This window comes from Phalacrocorax aristotelis, chromosome 11 (assembly GCF_949628215.1).
Source record: "Phalacrocorax aristotelis chromosome 11, bGulAri2.1, whole genome shotgun sequence".
In the NCBI taxonomy this organism is placed as follows: domain Eukaryota; kingdom Metazoa; phylum Chordata; class Aves; order Suliformes; family Phalacrocoracidae; genus Phalacrocorax; species Phalacrocorax aristotelis.
Window position 1 is genome coordinate 22,241,168 of NC_134286.1, and position 23,091 is coordinate 22,264,258.

The 23,091-nt window shown below is 48.6% G+C and overlaps 1 protein-coding gene across 1 annotated transcript in view; it reads right to left on the reverse strand.

Annotated features, from left to right (window-relative positions):
- Nucleotides 1–3,278: 3,278 nt before the first annotated feature.
- LOC142063011 (uncharacterized) overlaps nucleotides 3,279–23,091 on the reverse strand; it is a 28,050-nt gene continuing 8,237 nt past the window's right edge. The window contains exons 7-16 of the mRNA XM_075106290.1: nucleotides 20,631–20,761; nucleotides 19,779–19,903; nucleotides 17,594–17,699; nucleotides 15,748–15,946; nucleotides 13,758–13,784; nucleotides 11,221–11,278; nucleotides 10,585–10,640; nucleotides 9,055–9,253; nucleotides 6,952–7,110; nucleotides 3,279–4,203 (exon numbers count right to left, since the gene is read on the reverse strand). Of these exons, the coding sequence (XP_074962391.1) occupies nucleotides 4,071–4,203; nucleotides 6,952–7,110; nucleotides 9,055–9,253; nucleotides 10,585–10,640; nucleotides 11,221–11,278; nucleotides 13,758–13,784; nucleotides 15,748–15,946; nucleotides 17,594–17,699; nucleotides 19,779–19,903; nucleotides 20,631–20,761 (1,193 nt within the window). The 3' untranslated portion in view covers nucleotides 3,279–4,070. The remainder of the gene's footprint in view (nucleotides 4,204–6,951; nucleotides 7,111–9,054; nucleotides 9,254–10,584; nucleotides 10,641–11,220; nucleotides 11,279–13,757; nucleotides 13,785–15,747; nucleotides 15,947–17,593; nucleotides 17,700–19,778; nucleotides 19,904–20,630; nucleotides 20,762–23,091) is intronic.

Below are 23,091 nucleotides of genomic sequence, written 5' to 3' on the forward strand. Positions count from 1 at the left end.
TCAGAGTCTATTATACAGAAATAGCTGAGGATCCAATCGCCACAAAAGCCTCCCTGGCACACGGTGTGGCCTCTTTGTTTGGTTGATAAATACCACTGTGGACTTTGACAGCAGAAACAGTGTGTGGCCAGCTGGGCTCTGGGGTCTTTTTGTCCTGTTTTTTTTCCCCTACTGAATGGTGAGAGCAAAATAATTGAAAAGTCAGAAAGGTGCCTGTGGAAAACCAGTCACTCGACCTCTGCCCCAAAGGATCAGAAAAACCTGAAGCAATTTCTGTCTCTTTCCAATCACTGCAGAATCTGTGCCTGGTATGGAACAGTAAATATTTATGTAGATAGAGAGGGGGCGAGTCCTACCGAGTTGTGCCAAATATCACCTGTGTGATGTGCAGTAGGCAAAAGCCATGCAGCTGGCGGTCAGACTGTTTAAGTGAAGAGGATGCTGCAGCTGGCAGCATGATTTTTACCCCATCTCATTTCAAGGGGACTTCAACTCCACCAAAACGTCCTAGTAATTTAAGTATTGCTTCCAACATCAGCTTGTTCACTAATAGATGTTGAATTTGTTTTGATGCCTTTATAAATTATTGTAATATTACTGAAAAACATGGGTTACAGCTGGTTTGTTAACCTTTCTTTCCAGTGTATCACCAAACACTCCCAGGTCACCTCAACAGATGCCACTCCAAAAAACTGACCTTGGGAGGCAGAAAATAGTGTAACTGTGTTCTGCTTCTCCCAGGGAAGGAACTGGATGATCCTGAAACACACTGTGGCTGTGATTCAGGACAAATCCTGAACAAAAGGGAATCCCACATACCCTTCCCCTCAGTTCTGCCCCTCCTCCTGCCTGCAGGGATAGCGGCAGCCCACTAGTGCCTGTGGGGCTCAGAATTGAATGGGCTGGAAAGCTAAGCCAGGGAATAATGCAAGCTTTATTTAACGAGGCTTAACTTCCTGGTTCAGCATGCTGTACAGCTCAGCAACTCTGAGGCAACGCTGGGGCTGCTGCTGCTGCTCCCAGTGGGCTTGCCTGTCCAGGCAGGGGGCTGGGTTAGGTTGTGTTGTGAGTTTTACTACGGCAGTGGAGGCAGCACAAAACACCCCTGTCCGGAATGGCAGCGTCTGAGGGTCTGGGAGAAAGACATCATTGCCCTTAACTGTGCACTGCACAAGTGTAACGAAGTTAGGCCCCCTCCTCCTCAATGCTGTGCCTGTTTCCTGCTGCCAGGAGGCTCCCCGGGACGCCTCGCCCCTTCTCTCCACGCTGAGCTGGCTGGCACTTGCGTAGTAAGACTTGTGCAGGCGCTCACCTCTGGCTGGGAAGTCGACCCTCTCGGGTCATTCCGCACTCAGTAACGGCCGGGCCCAATCCTCAGCTCCAGCTCTGGTCCAGTACAAGCACCAATGCCACCAGCCAAGAATTGGCCTCTTCTCTGAGAAGTCTCAGAGCCGCTGTTCATTATCCCCAGGGAACAGGCCCAGGAAACCTGCAGTACTTACCTGATGCAAGTAAAGATTATTTCCAAAGCCCCACCTTTAGACTTTTCTCCTATGTTAAAAGCAAACATTTCAGCTCTATTTATTTAAATAAAATAAAACCAGTTCAAACTATTTCCCTTAAATTCACAGCTGCTTCTGGCAGCGTAAGCCTGCTACCATCAGTGAAGGACTCGGGTCCATCTGTAAAAACATTGAAAAAACACAAGAGGAGGTTGCAGCACTGACTCATCAACACAAGAGTCTCCATCCCCTCTCCCACCACACCGTCGCTAAGCCCAGGTGCAGAGGGATGCAGACTGGATGTGCTCACCATTAATTAGGCCTATTTACAAGTTCGGTAGCCTGTCACCTCCCCAGAGCAAGAGCCTGGGGAGCGGATGTAGAATAGCTCTGTCCACTCGGGGAGAGGCACCACACGCACCTCAGCATGCAAAACCAGAAGAAATACTCCTGCCTGGGGGCCAAACCCTAGACTTACCTTAGCACAAAACTCTATTGCCAGCATTTTTCCCTGATTCAAGACAGGCAAAACCCAGCTCAGGCTGGTCTGAGGGGCAGTGCCTGGCCTTTCCTCTGGTGCTAGCTGCCCTAGCAATTTCAGAGTTCATGTTCTGGAAAAAAAAAAAAAACAACAAAACAATAAAATACCAGATTTCATAATTACAGAATACAGGCTCTTTACGGAGGGACAGGCAAGGACGCTTCGCCCCTCTCCCACTCGACACTCCCCTGTCGTGCAAGCAAGGGTGGGCACGTTCGTCACTGCGCTGCAGATAAGCACGTTTCCAGTACCAAGCGCTCTTGAATCCTTCTCACCAGCTTTGCTTTGGTTTCTCCTCCTCCTCTGCCACGCCACAGCTGGATAAAAGCAAGTTCATCCCAAGCTCCTGAATGCCATCGGGCCATCGCGGCTGAAACCCACCCCCTGACCCGAGGAGAGGCGTGCCAGGAGCCGGGATTCCTGCAGCTCTCCTCTCGGCGAGGTGCCGCTGCCCTTGTCTGACGCCCGACGAGGCGCCGCTGAGATGCCGCATGCCTAAATCACGGTGCTCTACCAGAACCCCGACATGGCTGCCGAGGGAGGAATGCTTCGACGCCTGATTCCAGGCCCTGCCCTTTAACTCTGGTTCAGCGCACACGTGTTTGCCATGATCTCAAAGCACATTTAAAAAGTTACCTTAAAACAAAAAACCAAACAAAACCCCCATTCCTCCTCCTCCCCACAGGTTTTGCAATTCATGACTCACCAAATGCACTGTCATAGCATAGAAACTGTTAGCATAGTGCTGTACGGGCTCAAGTCTCTAAGGCTGTAAGCTTCACGGGACACTCAGACTTGCAAGATTACAATACAAAAAAAATACATAACGTTTCAGAACCGTATTATTTTAGGGCATAAACTTAAGACAGTTTTAAATAACAAGTCAAAGTAGCGGAAAATACTTAAAAACGAGACACTTGTGGACTCACACAAACAGAAGTGCGGTATCCGAAGTACCAGACATACCAAAACCCCTCCAAATTATTTCCTGTTTTTCCCACCCAGAAACATCTCTGTTGCCGTCTCCCCGACCACTGCTAAGTCCAACCAAACTTTGGGATTTGAATTTATTTTGAAATCTCGGGGGAAGGAACGCCTTGCACAGGAGTGTCGGTGACAACCAAATAGAAATAAGCCAAGCCCGTGAGGGCAAACTGCTAGCTGGGGCTTCGTGTTCTCTACTGTGGCAGATTATTCAGGAAAACTCTTTGTAAAAAAAAGTTAGTCAAAAGTAATTAAAGAGAAATTCATGCTTTTACTACAAGTCTTCCGTTCATTTCCCACTTGAAGGTGTAACACATGATAGAGCTATTTTTGCAATGGATATAAAAAAATAAAAAGCAAGGTTTTGAGGTCTTTGCGCACCCTGTGTAAACAGAGGCGACAGCTTCTCGAAGCCGTCAGGCCAAAGCAGGATCCTGCGACCCACCAGGACAAGCAGTTCCTCCTCACACGCTGCCCGGCCGGCCCCAGAGACATCGGAAGACATTTTTGTAGCTATAAAGAAATTTATTTGGGGATGAGACTTTTCACTACCAGACGCCAGACTCTAAGCTGGCTCTCAGGATCTAAATCACACTTTTCTTTGGACAATAAATTTCAAGTCGCACTTACTGTCCTATTTTTCAAAAAGGAATGACGATGACCAAAAAAAAAAAATAAACAAAAAACTATTACAAAATGCGTTAGTTTCAGCTGAAGCCATCTTCCATCAGAAACCATAGGATCTGATACAACAAAGTTCTCCCTAGGGATGTTTATGAGTAGAGTAGCTCAGTGCTTTGTATACTAGTACTGCTGTATTGTCTCGTATCAAAAGAAAAAAAAAAAGTTTAACTGCATGTGCAGCCTCAGCTCTCGAACCACTGCCACACGCAGGCGTCACTGCTCGCCCAGAGTCAGCCTCTCTTCCCTTGGGGAAAAAGAAAAATAAGAAAAAAAACCCAACCCCTCAAAACAAGACATCACCAATGCCACGCTGGTTCAAAAGGAGTAAGTTCCTCCTGAGGGCTGACGGCGGGCCTGGGTTACTCCTTGGCATCCTGCTCCTCTCCCTCCTGGGCACCATCTTCACTCGCCTCCTTCTCCTCTTTGCTACGCTTGTTCTTTTTGTGCTTGTGACGCCGATGGCTCTCCCCCTCCTCGCTCTCGTGTTGCTTGCTGCGGTGGGGAAGGAAGGGGAGAAGAAAGTTACAGCAGAGCCTGGATCAGCGCAGCTCTGACACGGGAGAGACCCACGCGCAGGGACGGAGCGCTTCGATCTAGAATAAACAGGAGACAGATCGCAAGCGCTGAAGGCATCACGGTGCCGCTGAAAGGCTTCATCGTGTTTATTTGGGACGATCTGATAACGCACGTGGCTGAACCGAGGGCAGGTTATGCAAACGGCCGGAGCCGGTGGCTTTACACCACACGCTGCATCAGCACGCCGTCTAGGCAGGCAGCAATGCCAGACAGGCTGCTCTCAGGATCGCTTCTGGGTAGCTTTTATAGGCAACATCTCTGTGTCCTTCCTACTCCTCAGGGAGCTCTAACGATTTTGACACATCTCAAGCTCCAAACGTAAAGCACCGAGACAGCTGAGAGAAAGAAGGTTCCTGAATCTGAGAGGTGTTTGAAACTTCCACTCCTCTGGGGAAATCCCCGGACTAGAGGCAGGGAAGGGATCACTGCAGCTAGAGAAACGTGGGTTTCCTAATGGTAGGCAGATCCTGTTTCTACTTCTGCTTACTCATAAGTGACCTGGCACTCCACTAGCTTTGTACTTCAAAATACTCCTCTATCTCCTCACCCAGAACTGTCTCCCAGATGCAGCTGGAGAGCTGTGGACGTTTACGCAGGATTTCTGCGATGTGGGAGAAACCCCAGCCAGAAGTAACTCTGACTAGGCTGTGCACGCCCCCGAGCCCTGCGCCACTGACCACAGCCAGCTGCGCCATGTACGCGCCGCGTGCCCGGCAACCCCCGCACCCCGAGACCAGCCTCCCTCTCCCGTCGGGGAGAGCGGAAAGGTGGGAGCGCTGGTTTTGCCCGCTCTGGTTCTTGGCCCCTCCTGGGAGGAGGTTTTCTGCTGCTCCTCAAACATGCAATTATCACTCCTCAAAGGATGAAACCCAAGTGAGGTCTCTAGAGCTGACTGTGGTGTGAAGGCAGCAGAATTAAAACGGAGCACAGGAAAAAGCAGATTAAATTTATCGCAGGAAGACGTACGGTCACACAGTACAGACACCCAGCTCTATGAGTGGGGGCAGAGTCAGGTGTCCTACCACAGCTGGGATACCAGTTTAGCAGCAGAGACACCTAACTGGCCGAACCGCTGAAGCCCTCACTGAAAAGCTCTTGGCTTTGAGTAATTTTGACTTGTTTAATAAACGGTTTCATGGTCATTAAAACTGAGAGGGGGTCAAGGGGGTAGGAGGGCTGCAGCCTCTCCTCAACACACCTTCAGCCACCTTGTGGACACCAGTGCGTCAGTGGTTCAACAACGTGACTGTACTTTAATATTTAAACACACACCAGTGATTTCCTTCAGACGGCGTAATTTGCAATAAACTGCAAACTACAAGGAAACCCTTTCATCTTCCTGCAAACGCCTTAAACAGGCTCAAATCTCAAAGTGCCTCAAGCAGGGACTCTGGCACCCACTGGAAGTGGCCTTAAACAAAAAGTATTCCTCCATTTGCTTTGGCTAACAAACACCTCCCACCCTACCGCCCTGAGAAGACAGAGAGCATCGGTGCGCGGTTTAAGGAGCAGAGGAGAAGTCACCTCTTTCCCACCTCGTGCAGTAGCCCAGTTCCGTAAATCGAGCTCTAGAGCAGATTCTGACACTGCTCTGGTGAATTCCGTCCTGTTCACGCGGACGGGTATCTAACACTAGATTTCAATTCTGAGTAGAGGAAGCTGAGAAATAACCCTTAAAGCTATTGGCTTGTTAGGCTGGTACCAGTCCAGCTTCCATTTGTCTTTTATTCAATTTCGATTATGGTCCTGGCCTTTCTTCCCATCACTTTGTTCCCAGCCCTTCAGCAATCAGTCCTCTGCAAACTTACTTATCTCCTTAAGGATGAGAACAGCCTTGTGCCTCCAGTCACTATGCAGGAGTTTTTCTGATACCAATTTCAAAATAAGAGTAGTTACCTACAGACCTGACATGAATTTCATCTAAAAGAAGGAAGTTGAAGCACCAAAAAACAAAGCAAGTCTGCTCAGGTCATTACCAGGACAGACCTGACACAGCAGCTGAGCATTGCCTCAGACCTGGTGCTTTCCTAGAGAAAACCTTTCACAGGAAGATCATCTGTAGCAAATACGTTTTCTCCAGAAAAGCTGGGATTTTAGGACATCCTGCTCTTCAAAAGCGTTTCACCTTTGCCTAGATCACCATCAACCTCACTATCAGGTCTGGGCACAGAGCTCTGGTCAAGCAGTGCTCAACCTCCTGCTCCAAGAGGAAATTTCAGATGACAGGCTGAAGAAAGCTCTTCTGCACAAGAACAGGTAACACCGAAAGCTGACGCTTCTGTTACGGTTTTGCATTTCACTTTGCGGGTACTTTCTTATCAGTGGGAGCCATGCTGTTCCGATGCGATGTTTAGCAGAGGTTAACCTCTCCTTTGTCCGTCAGTGCTGCCGATTTGTTGGCAGCGATTGGACATCCCGTCAGCTGCCTTACCGAGCACTTACAAACACCAAGGACTCCTCTCCCTGTTACACAGTGCTGCCTCCTGCCCAGGTACCCGCCCGGGAGCGCTTTCTCTGCCTGGGTGTCACGTCTCAGGACATCAGCAGGTCATGGGAAGCCAGCACGACCCAGGGTGACAGTTCACCCCGAGAACACCCACCTTCTTGTCTGCAGCTAAGGTGTGTTCCCACCTACAGCCCTGTTCAACTCCAGACAGCTCTTACCGTCTCGAAGACTTATGCTTGCTGCTCTCCTCTTTGTCTCTGTGCCTGCGCTCTCGGTGACGATCCTCTCGCTCCCTGCTGCGATCTCGACTCCGGCGGTAGTCACGCTCAAAGTCGTAGCTGCGCTCCCGGCTGTAGTAGCGGTATCGTTCATCATCGCTTAGGAAGAGAAAGGAGCAGTGAGGCAGAGGAACACACCACTCGTGGACCGGAAAGTCAGGAGCCGTGTTTACAGGACTGTAGAACCCCATTCTCACCAAGAAAATCTGTCTCCCCTCACTCTATCAACAGGCTGAGGTACTCGCGATGCTGCTGAAAAAAACTGTAACAATAAGCTGCTGCTTATGGAACCCAAGCTGCAACCCAATCCCAGTTTCTAACCATAGTGAAATAACTTTCTCCATTTGCCTAGGGCATAGCTCAGAAGCCCAAACAGCTGAATATCACAGCTTTCTGCTGGCCTCTCAAGGCAAAGGGTTTACAGAATTTGTTCCCTGGGTTTGCAGCAGGCGTGTGGCCAACATCTCGGGGCTTTTGCCCTCACAATCCTTCTGGGATCCTTTGAAGACACCCAGCTACCTTGTTCAAAAACAACAGAAACATGCTCCTCTTATCATTCTGCCTCCCCTGGTGCTGGATTTTACCTCACAACACTATTGTCCCAGACAACCTGTAATTCTTTTGACTATGGGACTATTTTCTTTCCCACGAGTTCATAAACTCAAACTGTGAGTACAGCTGACGAGGTCCTTCTGCCTACACCTACCGATCTGCTCCAGGCACCTTGTCCAATCCACACACAGGAGCGGCCATGATGTACCCCAAATTCAGATACACCCCACACCCCCCTTCCCTCTACATCTCATAGTGCCTGTTCAACTTCCAAAAGCCAAAATCTAAAGGTTTGACAAGTCCCACTGTGGGAAACAATAACCAGACTCTGAGAGAAAGGAGTCCGAAACATCGTCCTAACACTCACGGAAACAAGCTAGACAAATTAATGTCCCATATCAATCATCTGGGAGCGCTCCAAAGGACTCCGCTGAGTGTGCCTATTTGCCCTGCTTTGGCAAGCACGATCTTAGAGGTCAGCATGCTCGAAAGCACCCAGAAATGTGCTCAGCAGTGCTGGTCACAGGACCGGGCTGCAGCAGGAACCTGCTCAGGAAGTGTGGGAGTCTGAGCTCTTCAAACTGTAGCAAGTTTGTCTTCTGTTCTGTTCCTCCCCCTTCCACCCACAGTGCCCACAAGCTTGTAAGGGGAAAAAAAAAAGGGGCTAGGAAAGCGCTGACTTGTTTGCTCCCCCCCCCCTCCCCGCCGCACCGCACCGGGAAGTTCCCCGGCAGGCAGCACCCCTCTGGCAGGAATGCGCATTCTGATCATGTTTTGAACGACTATTGGTATTTCTGAGCCTGAAGCCTGCAAAACACTGACGCTGCCTGTGACAGCACAAAAAAGTGATTGGTTTAGAAAGAGTCTTTGCAGCCTAGCCTTCACTTTAGCTCCCTGGATCAACGCTGGGAGGCTGGAAGCCTCCTTTCCCAAGTGCTCCCAGCACTGCTGTCGCCTGAGATCCCACCAGTTCCTGCCAAGGTGGCTGTCTCCAGCACTGCTTGCAGAAACGCCTGGTTAAGGATTTGCATCTCAGGGCGAGTGGCACTCCTTGCCCTGAAAGCCTCTACAGGAGAGCTGAGCAAAGCACGGGTGGTTTTTCCTTTGATCTGACAGTTGTACTTAGAAGACAAGAAGCAGCAGCTTCTACGACCAATGTTTCACACCGAGCTGTGAAATACCTAGTAAACAGAGAGGGGCTATTGCATTTACTGGCCTCACATTACAGGTGGGAGAGCAAGCGTAACTGGTTCTGCTGGATTTAAACAAAAAAAAAAAAAACCAGACACAGGAAATCAGCCAGTGACGTCGGCTCCTAGTTTGTCCTCCAGTTATTGATCCAAACTATCTCTTCCCCAGGCATTTCAGAAAATTAAACTGATATAATCTATGATCCCATCCCTTGACCAAACACCTTCTTGCGCTCCACGGCGAGGCCAGAGCTCCCTCCTGGGTAGCCGTGAGCAGAAGCTGCCGAAAAACAGCACTCACTTGTTGTATTCGCTAGTGGTCGGCGTGCGGTCTCTGTCGCGCTCCCGCTCGCGCTCCCGCTCGCGCTCCCGCTCCCTCTCGCGCCTCGAGCCCGAGTACTCCCAATGGCTGCTGCTGGAGCTGCTTGTGCCTTTGTCCACCGTCGTCACCCAGGGCGTGTGGGATGTGGAGATGGGTGGGTAGCTGATGAAACCTGAATCTGCAGCGAGAGAGCAGAACCCTTGCTCATCTGAAGCATCAACAGCACCCTCTCTGTCCGTCCTGTTCCAAAGACACCCTCTGGAGGTACAGCTGAATCCAGAGACAACAACAGCCCAGATTCCTCCTCTCCTCTCCCTTCTTTTAACAGCTTGCTAACAAGGTGTGAACACCTCTTCCCCCAGGAAGACACAAGACAAGACTCTTGCAGATTCTTGCAGAACCTCCCCAGCCCCTTTCACAGCACTTTACTGCAAGGGCTATGTGCTCCCCCAGCTCCTGCTCCCTACAGGCCCCGCTATAGGGCATGCTATAAGGTCTGCACTGAGGATTCAGTCCATCCCTCCCAGACATCCTGGCTTAGAGAGTTGGGGCACCCCCAGTGCTGAGGCACCCCTCTCCCACCACTGAGCCAGCTGAGTTGAGCTAGGCCCAGGCCCTTGGCCACCCTGACAAGGTCTCACTTGTCACTGGGTCCCTTCTTGCCTAAGGCTGGAGCCTGGGGGCACCAGCTGCTAACAAAGGATGCCACCTGATGAGCCCAGAGCCACCAGCGCATCCCCAGCCTAATGCTGGTCTGCCGGGGCCTGCTGAGCTGGACCAGCAGGGTCACATCCCAGAGCAGTACCAGCTGCTCAAAAGCTGCACACAGGACAGCACTGGGGGCTCCTGTTACACCTCAGGAAGGCCTCACACCGCCCACTCCTCCAACCACCTCCTGCAGAGGAGGCAGCGTGGTGCTGCCCGCGATCCTGCCCATTCAGCAGAGCGAGGAGGTGCTGCCGCTCCAAGCGCCGGTCGCTCAGGAAATGGGAGCGAACAGGGCATGGCTGGCAGGGCTGCACCAGGGAAGGAAACCTGCTGGAATTCTGGCACGGTCTCTTCCATTACAAAACAAAAGGAGACAGATGCCTGCACGTGCCTGTAGGCGAGGGAGACGCTAAAGTGGTTACCTTGTCCCTGGGCAGGGGTAGGGGGTTGGAAGGAAGAGTGTGAGTGAGTGTGCATGCAAACAGGCACAAGAACACATTGCTGAGGCACATGGGGAAGCTGCGCTGTCGCTGGGTATCTGCAGTGACAACAGCGATCAGGCTTAGCGCTCATCTACAAAATTGCATTCACTGTTGCTGCAAAACATCCAGTTTTCCAAAGACCTCACAGTGTGGTCAAACTCAGTGCATGTTTCGAGTGATTGGGATAGTCTGGGGCACAAGCGAGACCCTAAAGTTAAAGCAACCATGATGTCCATCAGCTTAAGAAAGGCTTAAACTTTCCAGATACCAAAGAAGAGAGATATAAGCAGTTTGACTGTTTGTTATCTTCAGTGCTCACCTGCAGAGTTGTAGCCAAACGGAGGAGGCTGCCGATTATTGTAGCTGGCTGGCTGGCTTTGGAGAGAGAAAAGGATGCACGTTACTAACACCAGTGACCCCCTGCAGCAGCTAAGTCTGTGCTGCAAGTTTACCCGCTTTTTTTCCCTGAAGGTCTGTGGAACATCCCCATGGGAAACCCGTGGGTTCAGTGAATCCGTTTCATTTTCCACTGCAAACTGTCAGAAATGCGTACAGGTGCTGCTGCTTTGCCACAGCTTCTGAAACTGCTGGAATTGCTTGCCCTGCTTTACCCCTCCCTTCTGTAAATCAGGCGGGCCTCCGGGGAAATAACCGGCACTTACAAAGTACCTGGAAAATCTTTATAGAACTACAAATGCCTGGAGAATCACCACATGCTATCAACTACCCTGCACTAGCCCTAAGCACATGTCCAGATTTTACTGCCTCCTCCTGGTGCCTTGAACACGCCAAATCAAGGTTAAGTGCCCCGAGGGTTCCCTATGGACTGTGCTCCCACCCCCCACCCCAGACCACGGCCAGATGAAGAATTACTAGCACACATTTTAGACCAATCCTCCACTGTCCCCCGCTACGGAGGAGCTGTACCGACGGCTCAGCCCGGGTGCGGCCTTACCCATCCAAGGTTGGAATGAGGAGAGCTGGTGGAGGTGCCAGAGGAGGCGGGAACAACCCTAGACACAGAAGCATAAGTCACCACAAAGATCTCACAGCTCGCCATGAGGGAACAAGACCTCATTTCCCCTCACAGTTAAAAGCAGTTAGAGCATCTTTTTGCTCTAAAAAAGGCCCTTTTGAAATGGAACAATTTTCCTTTGGGGTTGTACCTCCTACCAAAATTAAAACCCTACAGCTGTGTTAGCTCTGCAGGGGTATGGAAAGAAAAACAAAGGAAGAGCTACTTTCTGTTTTGCCTTATTCATCTTAAAGGTAAAATTTATTAAGGAGTAAACACTAACCCTCACAGGCCTGTGGAAGACAGAAAAGTCTGGTTCTTGGGATGCAGACACGTGGCAACTACCTCAAAGGTTTTATTGCTCCGTTCATTAAAATGATTAACTGTCTCTTACAAAGCACGTAATGTAACGTAGAAGTCACCTGCTTTGGTTTGATTTTAAAGACAGCCAGTTTTCTGAGCACATACACGTTTAAAAATCATGAGAAGACACAGCACCAACAATGCAGAGAGTTGTCTGAAAGGTCTGAGATTTTAAAAATGGGCCCAATGTCCAACACATGAAGAGTTATTACACAAAATCACAAAGCAGCGTCTTCAAAAAAGAAGGATTAAGCAGAAGGTTGTGAAGGCCACTTCCAGAAGCGACATAAGCCTCGGAAGCCAAAGTCCTCAACCTTGACCAATGTGAAAGTGAGGAGGACGTGCTGACTGCTCTTAATGGACCTTCTTAAACTTGTAGCCATAATCGTAAGCAACCATTATTTCTACAGGCAGTTACCAATGCCAACAAGAACAGACTAAGCGCCCATTGGCTTGGCTTTGCATAAAAACTCCTCTGTTTACTATTAAATTAAAAAGAAAAGGAGCAAACTGTACTGATACGAAGGACAGGAATCATCTGACTAACTGCGGTCGTTCATACTGAAGCCAGCGGCTCCAGGTTCCTTTTCAAGGCAGCAGTGAGCCAGCCCAGTCAATGGGACCGTGGGACAAACAGGTCAGGAGAGCCCCTCCCTAGGAGCGCCTCACTGCAAAAAGAGGGAGCCTGAAGTCTCCAGCTGAGCAGATGGAGGTCGATGCTGCAAACAAGTTGGGGGACACGTCTCACTCTTGGAAGCTTTTTTCCCCCCTCCTTTTCCTAACACCTTCCAATAAAATGCAGTGCCTGGAGCATTTCAATCACACTTGCTCACCAAGCACAAGTACTTCAAAGTACCACTGTTACAAGCACCCAACTCTACTGGTGGTGGATCATCATCACCATCATCATTAGCAGGTATTCTCCCTCATCTCCCTCTCCAACCCAGTTACCCGAAGTGGAAGATCATTGCAACGGCCTGGTCGTATCATCCACCTCGCTCCTCCCTAACAGCTGTAATCTAAATGCACTTGACTAGCAACTGCGCCCTGCAGCGTCTACCATCAAGACCAGTTTGCATCCAGCTTCACTACACTATAGTTCTTCTAAACCCAAGCTTACTATGAGAACGGGTTCCTTCTGGTACAACCGTGAAAACCAGCTCTGCAATATTATTGTACATCGGGAGGAGTATGAAAACTGACATTTTAACAAACACAGGAATTTTCTCAGTCTGAGGGACGGCCCAGCTAGCATAGGTTTTCTGTATTTCCATCTGGGAAGCCCAGGGCAGAGTAGGAATACAAAAGCACGGACACCAAAGCTGCGAATCGAGTCCAACGTGTCTGACATACAGTGAGGGCAAGTACATCAAGTCCAAAGTGCTTTGGGTGCAGACCTTTTGCAAGTACATGAATGAAATCCGAGGCAGCGGCCCGACCACGTATACAGGCGGCCACCGTCCGCCTTGCATTTTCAGGTGTACGGCATCAGGTCAGAACTATTGCTCCAAATGCTCTGCTGTACCAAAGAGCTGAATTTGTTTTCCCTGGACCAGCCAAAATTTCCAGAGGAAAAAAAAAATTACAGCTAGAGGAAACTCAGTTTTACAGTAGCTCTGAATTAGTGGGGTTCTTCACTTACGCACAAGACTGGCTGTTACATTTCTGTACTGGTATTCACCACCCCTACTGCGCACCAGGGAGCAAAGGCTTCTGATGGAAAAGGCATTTGTTCTGCTCAGTCTCACGCTCCAAATTCCTACACAAAGCTCCAATTTATCACTCAGACTCTTGCTGTGCCGATGCCGTAACAAGAACTAAACCATTTAAAACCTAACTAAGTGGCTTTTGCCGTCTGAAGCTCTCCATGGCACTTTCCAGATTGGTCTTCAGAGACCAAACAACATAGTATTAAGAAGCCCCACGGATTATTATTTAGGCCCAGAATATGAGATAAGTTCAACGCTGCGTTGGAGTTCGTTAGCCTTAAATTATCCGTACACTGAAATGGGCCTTGGTGTCACCCTCTCTTGTGTTACTCGATCCAAACGTTCGGGGACGGGGCTATCTGTGAGCTCAGTCCCCGCTGTCAGTTAGAGCAAGGTAACACCTACCTGGGATGGGACCGGGTGGTGGCAGACCTGTGGAAATAAACAAGCAAGCACAACAAGTCAGGACAAAAGGTAGAGCGTGTTTTCTCTGTACCTGAAGCTAAACCTAAAAGTGTTATTTTGAATAACTGTCACATATTTGAGCAAACAGACCAGCAAATATTGGTGCTATTAAGCAGCAACTAGCCTACAAACTGCAGCGTTTTCCCAAATGATGACCTCTTTACCTGTAGATCATAATTTTAAATGTTGCTGCTCTCTTACACTGGAGAATTCCTTCTTTCCAAGTTTCAACACAAAAAAACTGATTTGGTCTTCAGAACAGCTGAAGGAGCTGAGAGGAGAACCTGCTGCAGAGACCAGCGAGTCCTCCTGCTCGTTTGTTGTTGGTGGGTTTTTTTTTTGTTTGTTTGTTTTTTAAAAAAAAACCCTTTGTTTTAAGGAGGTCAATCGTAACTGCATACTGACATCACTCTGGTCAACAGCCAACAGAATGAGTGAATGATTTATCTTGATTTTGCCAATCATTTTAGGGAAAGGCAGTCGGAAAAGCTACCGTGGTCCGCCAGCGAGTACTGCAGTAGCAATCCTCCTCAGGTTAAAAGCCTTAACCCTATTTTTTATTCTGTATCTTCCGCCTGTGGAGCCAGTGCAAAATAGAGGAGTTACTGCACGACGTGCTCCTGGCGGCTGCGCAGAAGCCTGGCCGCTGCCTGCGGGACCCGGGAAAGCCCTGACCGCGGCCTTCACTTCAGCCTCGATGCGCTGTTTAAGCCAGAAGCAACAGGGGTGCAGACACGACTCAGGCTGGATCAGAAGATGCGCAGGCTTAGTAGGAGGTGAGGACAGAAATATGTGTCTTAGGCCATGGCCGGTGTGTCTGTAAACTTGCGCTGAAAAGGGTCAACAGAAAAAGGGCCCTGCACCCCCTGGAAAGCGGCGCAGGTGTGCGCATATTTGGCTTTTTTTGGTCACAAAATTCTTTGTTCTTTCCACCAGTATTGCCCTATTTTGCCTGGTGCCCAGACAGAGCGCTACCAGCCTCTGCGTTGCAGATGGATTAACAAACTTTGTAGAAACTGAGTTATTACGTGCACAGAGGACGCAGCGGAACTGTTCTGTACCATGGTGGTCAGGGCAACAAAGCAGAAGAAACCCAGAAATTCTCCTTCTGCTATCTCAGTAGGTTTCCAGACTCTGTAACTACAGAGGCGAAGGGCATCCCTGCAGACACAGGACGTATCTTGCAGCGTCTTCTCAAGCGCCAAGTGCTCTCAGCGCAATACAAACCCACCTGGTTATTGAGAAGAGCACACAAACTGGCCAAGGCTGAGGATGGACCACATCCAATGGGCTAGAAACCCACAGTAGAGACCTCATTTATATTATTTATATTTTGCTTTTAAAATGCAGCACTGCTCTAATGTCTGCTCTGGGCGCTTAGACTCTTCAAGGAGCAGTAAGAATCATCCTGCAGTGGCAGCTGGTACAACAAAATGCACAGAAACAAACAAAGAAAGATACAAATCTTGGTATTTCAAGGCATAAACCAAACAAGAACTGACCTGGATTAGGAGGAAAGTTGGAATCAGTCATGGCCAGACAGGATCCTGAACTAAACCGCCTGCTGATCTGACTCAGGGCAGCAATTCTCATGTCCTTAGCTTCCTCCACAGAGAAGCAGGAACCCATTTCTTCACATTTATCAATAAAGCAAATTGATCAGTAGCACCCAAAGGCACTCTCACGGAAACAAAACCAAGAGTTTTTTTCCGAGGAACAGCTGCCATTTTTTAAGTATTGAAGGGCACATATTAAAACATGCTGATGGAGAGACTGACCAAAGGTTGCCCAGGCCTAAGGACCCTGGCAACCCTACCTGATTGCTCGACTGTCCCACAGCATTTAACAATTAAATCTTTGATTTGCTCCAAGCCCGGCACGTCCTAACTTGCAGCCTCAGACGGCCACACATTGCTGGGTGAATACGTACCTGGAGGATGCAGGGGAGGTGGAACAGAAGTAACTGGTGGAGGAGGGTGGAGGAAGTGTGGTGGAGGTGGCCCAGCGAGCGGGGGAGGCGGTGGGCCTGCTGGTGGTGCAAATGGCTGCTGCTGAGGTGGCTGTTGGGGCTGTGATGGCTGCTGGGGCTGCTGGGGGGGTTGTGGCTTACTTCCGTGGTCTCCAAGGACCTTAGAGGGCAGACGAATGAGAAGAGAGCATTTTAATCTCTTTGCTCCTGCAGCGAGGACCTCACTGAGCTGGCATAAAGGGAGCACTGCACCAAAACAGGCAGCATTTTGTATATTATTAGAATGTATTTTGTATATTCTTTGTTACTATTTTTATTCTTTTCCCTTCCTTTTCTGTCCTATCACACTGTCTTTATCCCAACCCATGAATTTCGCTTTTCCCCCCCCAGTTCTCTCCGCCATCCCACTGGCGGGGAGCGGAGCGAGCAAACGGCTGCGCGGTGTTCGGCTGCCTGCCAGGCTACACCACAACAGCGATACCTGGGAAGACCAGGCCATGCTATACCCAGGCGATAACATCTTTTGCAGAGGAAGGAAGGTTGATCAGAGCAATCAATACACTTAACAAGGTATCTTTTCTTACGCAGAACAGCGGCGAGCCCAGATTTTAGCTGTACACCCAACCGTGCGAGACAGTTGACGCTTCAGTGTTACGAACACCTTTTGTTCACAGGAACTGCCACCGATACAGGCTTCAGATTAAAAGCTGCCATGTTTGAGGGTGATGCAGTAGCGCTTCCCTTTTTTTTTTTAAACCCAATTTTTCTTTCCTGTGGGCAGCAAGAGGCCAAATACTCCTGCAGATCGTGCCTATGTCGCTCAAAGACGACTGGACTGACATCTGTCTCACAAGAGCAGGTCACACACCCACTGCTGCTGAAGGAACGATCAACATGCAGAGATACCAGAATGACCTGGAAATGCATGTATCCATGCTTGTACGTGGGAGGAACAACCACCATTTCCCAGAAAATATTTTCTCTCAGGCAAACTCTTTTGTGGGCCATTGTTGACAAAATTTGGAAAACACCACTAAAAAAATAAACAGACCCCAAAATGATGTGAAAGCAAACCCAGGAATTGCGTCTAGACAGGGGAAAGGTTCCGGATTGGGGCATTTCTGGTGACTTAGGAGTGTTTGGTAGGAGGAAGGTGGTTAAGAGAAGGGTTCTTGGCAGGTAGTCCACAAACCCCACACATCGTGCCTTCCCGCCTAGAAGCCAACCAGAACATTATAGTCATCCACTGGACGTGCAAGATCAGAACTGAGTCCAGTTCTACACGCCAGGCTTTTATTTCTTATATGGGACAAGGTCCAGTAACACAGGCCCACCCTCAGTCTGAAGTGTAGGCTGCATCTAACAACGCTTAGACTAAATGTTCCTTCAAAGTAAAAAGGAACACAAGCCCCAGGTAGAAGCCCTCTGCTGCAGAACTGGAGACTCCAACCCGACAGTGGAGGGGAAGGGAATACTCCACCTAAAAGCCTCCCAGCTACGCACCCCGAGGAATACCTTGGGAGAGCTGAGGAGAAAAGGAAGTTAGGCCTTAGCATTCAGGTGGGAAGGCTAGTCTCTAAAGGACAATCCCTAGCTCCTAGCAAGATAAAGCTTTTAACACAGAAGATAATTCAACCTGCAGAAGGCAATGATACATGCGTGTCCCCTGACAGGGCTGACACCCTACCTACTGCTTTGCAGACAGAAGCAGTGACGTGGGAGGTCAGGAACGCACAGGCATTTGCTCAGGGTTCACTAGAGGTGCAATAAACATCAGAAATTTGTCAAGATGGCGCAAAACATTTACCTGAATTGGGTTTTCTTCAGAGGCGTGCTTATCACGACGTCTTCCTTCTACTCTCCTAATCGTGCCTGCCTGGCCACCGATCACATCAATTGTCCCACCCAGCTTCCTGGTACAAAGCAGATGCATCTTTTTAGGCTCAAAGGCATTAGAAGGAGCAGTTTTCCCCACTATTAGACAGACCCATCTCACACGATCTTTCCCACCAGGGAAAAATCCCCAGAGGCAGCACTCAGATTGGACAGGAGGTGCACGAGGAGTCCTTTTTCACTTTGGAGCAATTTCGGCTCTGCTTGCAGGGCTGAGCGAGGCCTCTCTCGACACCTAGAAACGCGATCCAAAGAATCGCCACATACGGGTATGCTAACACTGGTGGCGCACTCTGGTTCAGAGCTGAAACCCTTTACTAACTCTCCAGATTTGAATAATCATTCCCAGATCAGGCTCAGTGAAAGTAGAGAATATTTATAAGGAGAAGCCTTTAACATTATCAGCCCACATTTTTCCTGCTCTCTGTCCAATCTTCCAGGCGTTGCTGATACCACTAAAGTTATTTACAAATCAGATTCTCAGACGCTTTCTAGCCCACCTCCCTGGGGTCTACCCTGTTTCTAGTACAGTCACAAGTTTTGCTGCTGCCTTCAATGAAATCAAGGCTAGATCCTTGAACAGCAGTATATTCATGTAGCCAAGAAACAGGGCTGTCCATGCACTAGTGGAGATCAGCCACGGAACCTACAATTTTCCATGTTCTTTTATCTCCACATCCAGGCCACACTTGGGGGAAGAACATTTTTGTGAGAGCTCATTGTAATGTCACCACAAGTAAAGGTTTGTGAGAGAGAGAAGCACCCGCAACTGAAGTTTAAGAACCCCTCACCCTATATTCATGCAACAATTGATTTGTGTAAGTGCGGCCTTAGACACGTTTTCCTGCCGTTGGGACAGAAAAACGTCAGCACTCTTCCAAGTTAGACAGCAGAATTTTCTATCTCAGTAGGAAATTTCGGTAAAAACCTGGCTAGTTGGCGAGATAAAGTTTTCTCAGCAAAATCTGCTCACTTTAAGTTAAAAATCCCCAACAAAGCAAACCCCAAAAAACCCCAAACTCAACTCATTGCTAAGCCCACAGTTTTGATGCTGCTGCAGTGTTTGACTCGTTCTGGTCCTGACCAACAGCTCTGCTGCAGGAACAGAGCCTCGTGAGTCAGCACTTCAAACCCAGACTGCAAGTTAAAATGGACTGAAATGCTGGATAGTCGCAATGGCATCAGCTCATTTTGCAATGGTGTCGATTTTTGAAAATCTCCGGAGATACGTGTGGCAGCTGGAGACAAACCTGACTGATTCAATGGCACTGCGAAGGGGGACGGAAGTGCCAAAGCGCTTAAATGCAAACAGTCTGAGTAAAGCTTTAAAGCTTATGCTTGAAGCATACAGCTGGTTCTCTCTCGGACAAAGGGGAAAGTTGGAATGCAAGACTGATTTCTGCAAGACAGGCGTGCAAAAGCTGTAATGTGAACAAAGCAATAGAAACCCCCAAAGCCCAGAGCTCTGACTCTTCTTCATAGCTTTGTTTTTCTGAAGTTTTTGATAAAAAAAACCCATCAGCCTCATAAGGTCAAAGCTGTTCCTCAGCAGAGGCTGCCAATCAAAATGACTCAAGTGTTTCGCTTTGTCCAGCCTTGTGGATCGTCCCTCTCATTGGAGAAACTACCTCATCAGCACGCATCGAGCAGCGCAGCGTACAGCTTCAGAAACCAATAGCTCCTCTTATCAGCTGCCAAACACGTAATCCACTTCCACTTCAGGAGGCAAAGATAAACATCATGGGAGTAAGAATAAGCCAAGTAAGCACAAGCAGCCAGCAACGCAAGCCCTCAAAGCTGAGGTATTTGCCTTGGTTTTTCTACTCTCAGAGATGGGTCCCTTCCGCTGGGATCCAGGCTTTCCGCCCTGTACGTATCTGAGGATATCACCAAGGAGAGGTAAACGGGTAGGTAGGGGCTGCACAACCCCCAGGAGAGCACTGCTGAAGGCAATAGTTAATGAGTGACCAGAGCAGCTTCCTGTAAAATTTAAAACTTTTGTTTCAGGCTTGAGAAGGTTCAGATATGGCCAGGTGGATCCTACCCACCCCCGTGAAGAACACAGTGCGCCCAGGCTTTAGGTCCGCATCATCTCCTACCTATTTGGAGGAGGCCCAGCCTTCATGCGTCCTCCCACCAGAGCCAAGAAGTCTGTTTTGAATTCTGTTTTGATGATGTTGTTTTCCACTTCTTTTTCAGCATTTCCTGTTCTTCCTTGCTGAACCTATCAAAGGCAATATAAAACAGAGGTTTAATGCCCTTACTTTCACCTGAATGTAGCGTCAGAGATTAACCCTCAGCAAAGGAAAAGGGCTCCCTCGAGGAAAAATCACAGGGCTCTCGCAAACAAGCAACCTGTTCTTCAGTCCAGGTGGCAGACGTTTCTGTAAGCTAGCTGGCTATTCCAGCCTCAGCCTGCTGTCCACCGTCTCCCGTTAGAGGTCCAAAAGTTTAATAATCTCACATCCTTTTTCATGTAGCTGCATTGACCCTTTGGCTGAAGTTCTGATGAGTAGCTGTTGGCCACCTGATGACTTCTGCACAGGCCAATGGCCAAAGCAGCCTCCAAACACAAAAGGCAGCCACACAACTGCAACAAGCAAAACAGCCACGGATGCCCAGCTCCCCTCTCCACACCCCTCACATCCACAGGAGCTTCCAACCAGACATCCCTACAGCTGGGCAGCCTCAAGGTCAACTGGGAATTCACTCAGCTCTTGCTACTGTAGTGGTTCCAACCTGCCAGGCAGCTGGAACTGTTCGTTCTATAGAGAAAAGATTTTTAGCAGAGAGGTTTAATCTTTAAAGATACATTTTTGTATTTCTCAGCACTGAAAGGAACACAGAACAGTGAGGCGTTAAGGTATCTCCTCTTATGCTCTCACCTCTGTGATTACAAAAACAAGACCCATGTTTATTGTAGTCATATGCAGGAATAACACGTCACCTACCGTGATCTTGTTTTCAGTGCTGATGGGAGGAGCAGGATCCAGCCCAAGCTGAAGCCGTCGCTGCTTTTCACAATAAGCTTTCCATGTTTCTTCATTGAATCCATAATTAAAGTAATCAGAAAGGTCAGCACCTGACAAAGGGAGTAGAAGTTAACATAGGGATTCTAGCAGACTTGCATTCTCAAATTGTCCTTTAATTGCTTAAATGAAGAGTTAAGAAAACAAAAGTCTTCTAGAGAGCGCAGCTTACTCTCCATTGCCTTCTGTCAGGCTGGTTTCTTGCAACTGTCCAATTGAGTTGAGTGCTGGGGAGTGCACAGGAACGATGGTTCCAGCTACCGCCACAAAAACGGGAGGGTGCCACAGGACCGTCTTCTTGGCAAAGCCAAGCCAAGCTGTTCCGCTCCTGACCATCACTGCCTTTGCTCTTTTGAGAGGAGATTCTGGGACTCACCTGTTCCGTGAAACAGGGCTGAAGTGGAAGTTTTTTTACTGATGGGTCTCAGACTACATAAGTACTTGCAGTTCAGCCATGATCCTAACTATAGCCTTCCCAGATTGGTATCTTACTTGGACAGTCTTCTGTGAAATGTGCCAATTCAGCACGAGCACTTCTGAGTAACAGAGGTGGCCACAAACCGCTTGCCAAGAAAACGCAGATGCAGCGGGACAAACCTGGCTGCAGCCAGCTCTGTAAGGCGCACCTCACAGCAGGAAGCGCCGCAAAGCATCTCCCAGCCCTGCGGAGGTGTCCCTCAAGCATCCCCCTCACGAAGGAATTCCTAGACAGACCAATTCTAGACCAAGGAGCTGCTACATAAGGGCTAAGCAAAACACTTTGACCGTGCTGAGCTTGGATCTACACAGCAAGGTTTAAGTTTATCTTTTAGGTAGGCCGCTCTTCCTGTTGTATCACCCAAATATGCAAATTTTACCAACACAGACTCAGCAACATGACATTTACATACCTATTTTATCAGCCTATATTTCAGCCCTTTATCAGTTCTTCCACACCACATTTCTTCCACCTCTCCCTCACTTAAAGAGACACCAACTTGCTGAAGATTTAACTGTAAAGGATATAAACCTGAAAGGCTGTTGAGTAACACGCTACTTGCCATCTAAAATAAACCTACAGGCCACACCTCTGCAGACATCTTCCCTCTGTTGGTACTTCAACACCGTTTTAAGGCTAGCTGGCTTCACTTTGCTCCAGGAATGTCAGCAAGACCACAATGATTTCCACGCTTTATCTCTGAACTTCATTGTTTTCCTTCTAACTTATTTTCTTCCTAGCCCCCTCTTTCTCACTTCACAATCGATGGGAAATCCCCTGCAGAAGAAAGGCTACGTTTTCTGTTATGTCTGTACTAGCTACAATTCACAGAGTGCTTTAGTGCTGGTTTGATACCGTGACGTGTTGATATAATGACCAGCACCGTCATGTACTCCGATGCCCTTCGTTTCAGGTGGGCAAGAGGTACTGAAAACACACCACAGACAACTTTATAAAAACACTACTTACTTAGCTTAGCAGTATTTCTGAAAGATAAATAAAATACAGGGGCTGGCAGGGACTGGAATTGTTTCTGAGAAGAGGCGAGTGCATTTTTTGCTTCGGTTAACATTTCATCACAGCACGTTTTATGAGAATAGCACAGCAAAAATTTGGATCTCTGGTTCCTTCATTTACTTTTGTATCAAATTCAGATGAAAAACAGAAGTTTATTTGTAGCATCCTACAGCTGTCATGCAAGAGTTGCTTCTGAGTAGAAATCTCCCTAATACTAATCAGGAAGACAAAAGAGAACACAGTAAAACCTGCTGTGCAAAGTACTGTTTGTCTGGACACAGCCTAGATAATACTGTCCAGAAGAAAAAAGGGGGCATGGCTCAGTTTTGCACCTAGGGGCAGAACTTAGCAAAGAATTAGGCAATGCAGCTTTTCTAAAAGAAAAATCCTAGCCTTTCTTGTCAGGGTAGACACTGTTTTCCTTCCTTTTATTCAACTGTTTGCAGTGGGAGAACTCGACACAGGACAGCTTTCCTATCACAGCACGTGCTCACGTGGCAAGTCCCACCATCGCTGCCCTCTGCCAGGTGCACTTTTCCCCAGGACTCAAACGAGAAGGGCGCGTGGGGTGGCTCTGAGCCCCACGGTGGGATGGAATAAGCAAGCTGCTGCACGTGAAAGGGAGACCACGCCTCGTCAACAGCCCAATCTTCCTCATACTCAACTGACTTTGAGGCCAACAAACTTTATCGTATTGGTCTCAGTGCAGTGTTTTCTGGAACTAGGGAATTAATAAAACAGAACATTAAAGAAACCAGTTGTTCCCTTTAGGGAAGTTAAATTAATAGAATAAACACAACCCAATTTTAGGTAGAAGCATGGCTCGATCAATCAGTAAATGTCACCGATTGCCTAGACAGGCATCAGAGGCTGAGCAATGCCCATTAT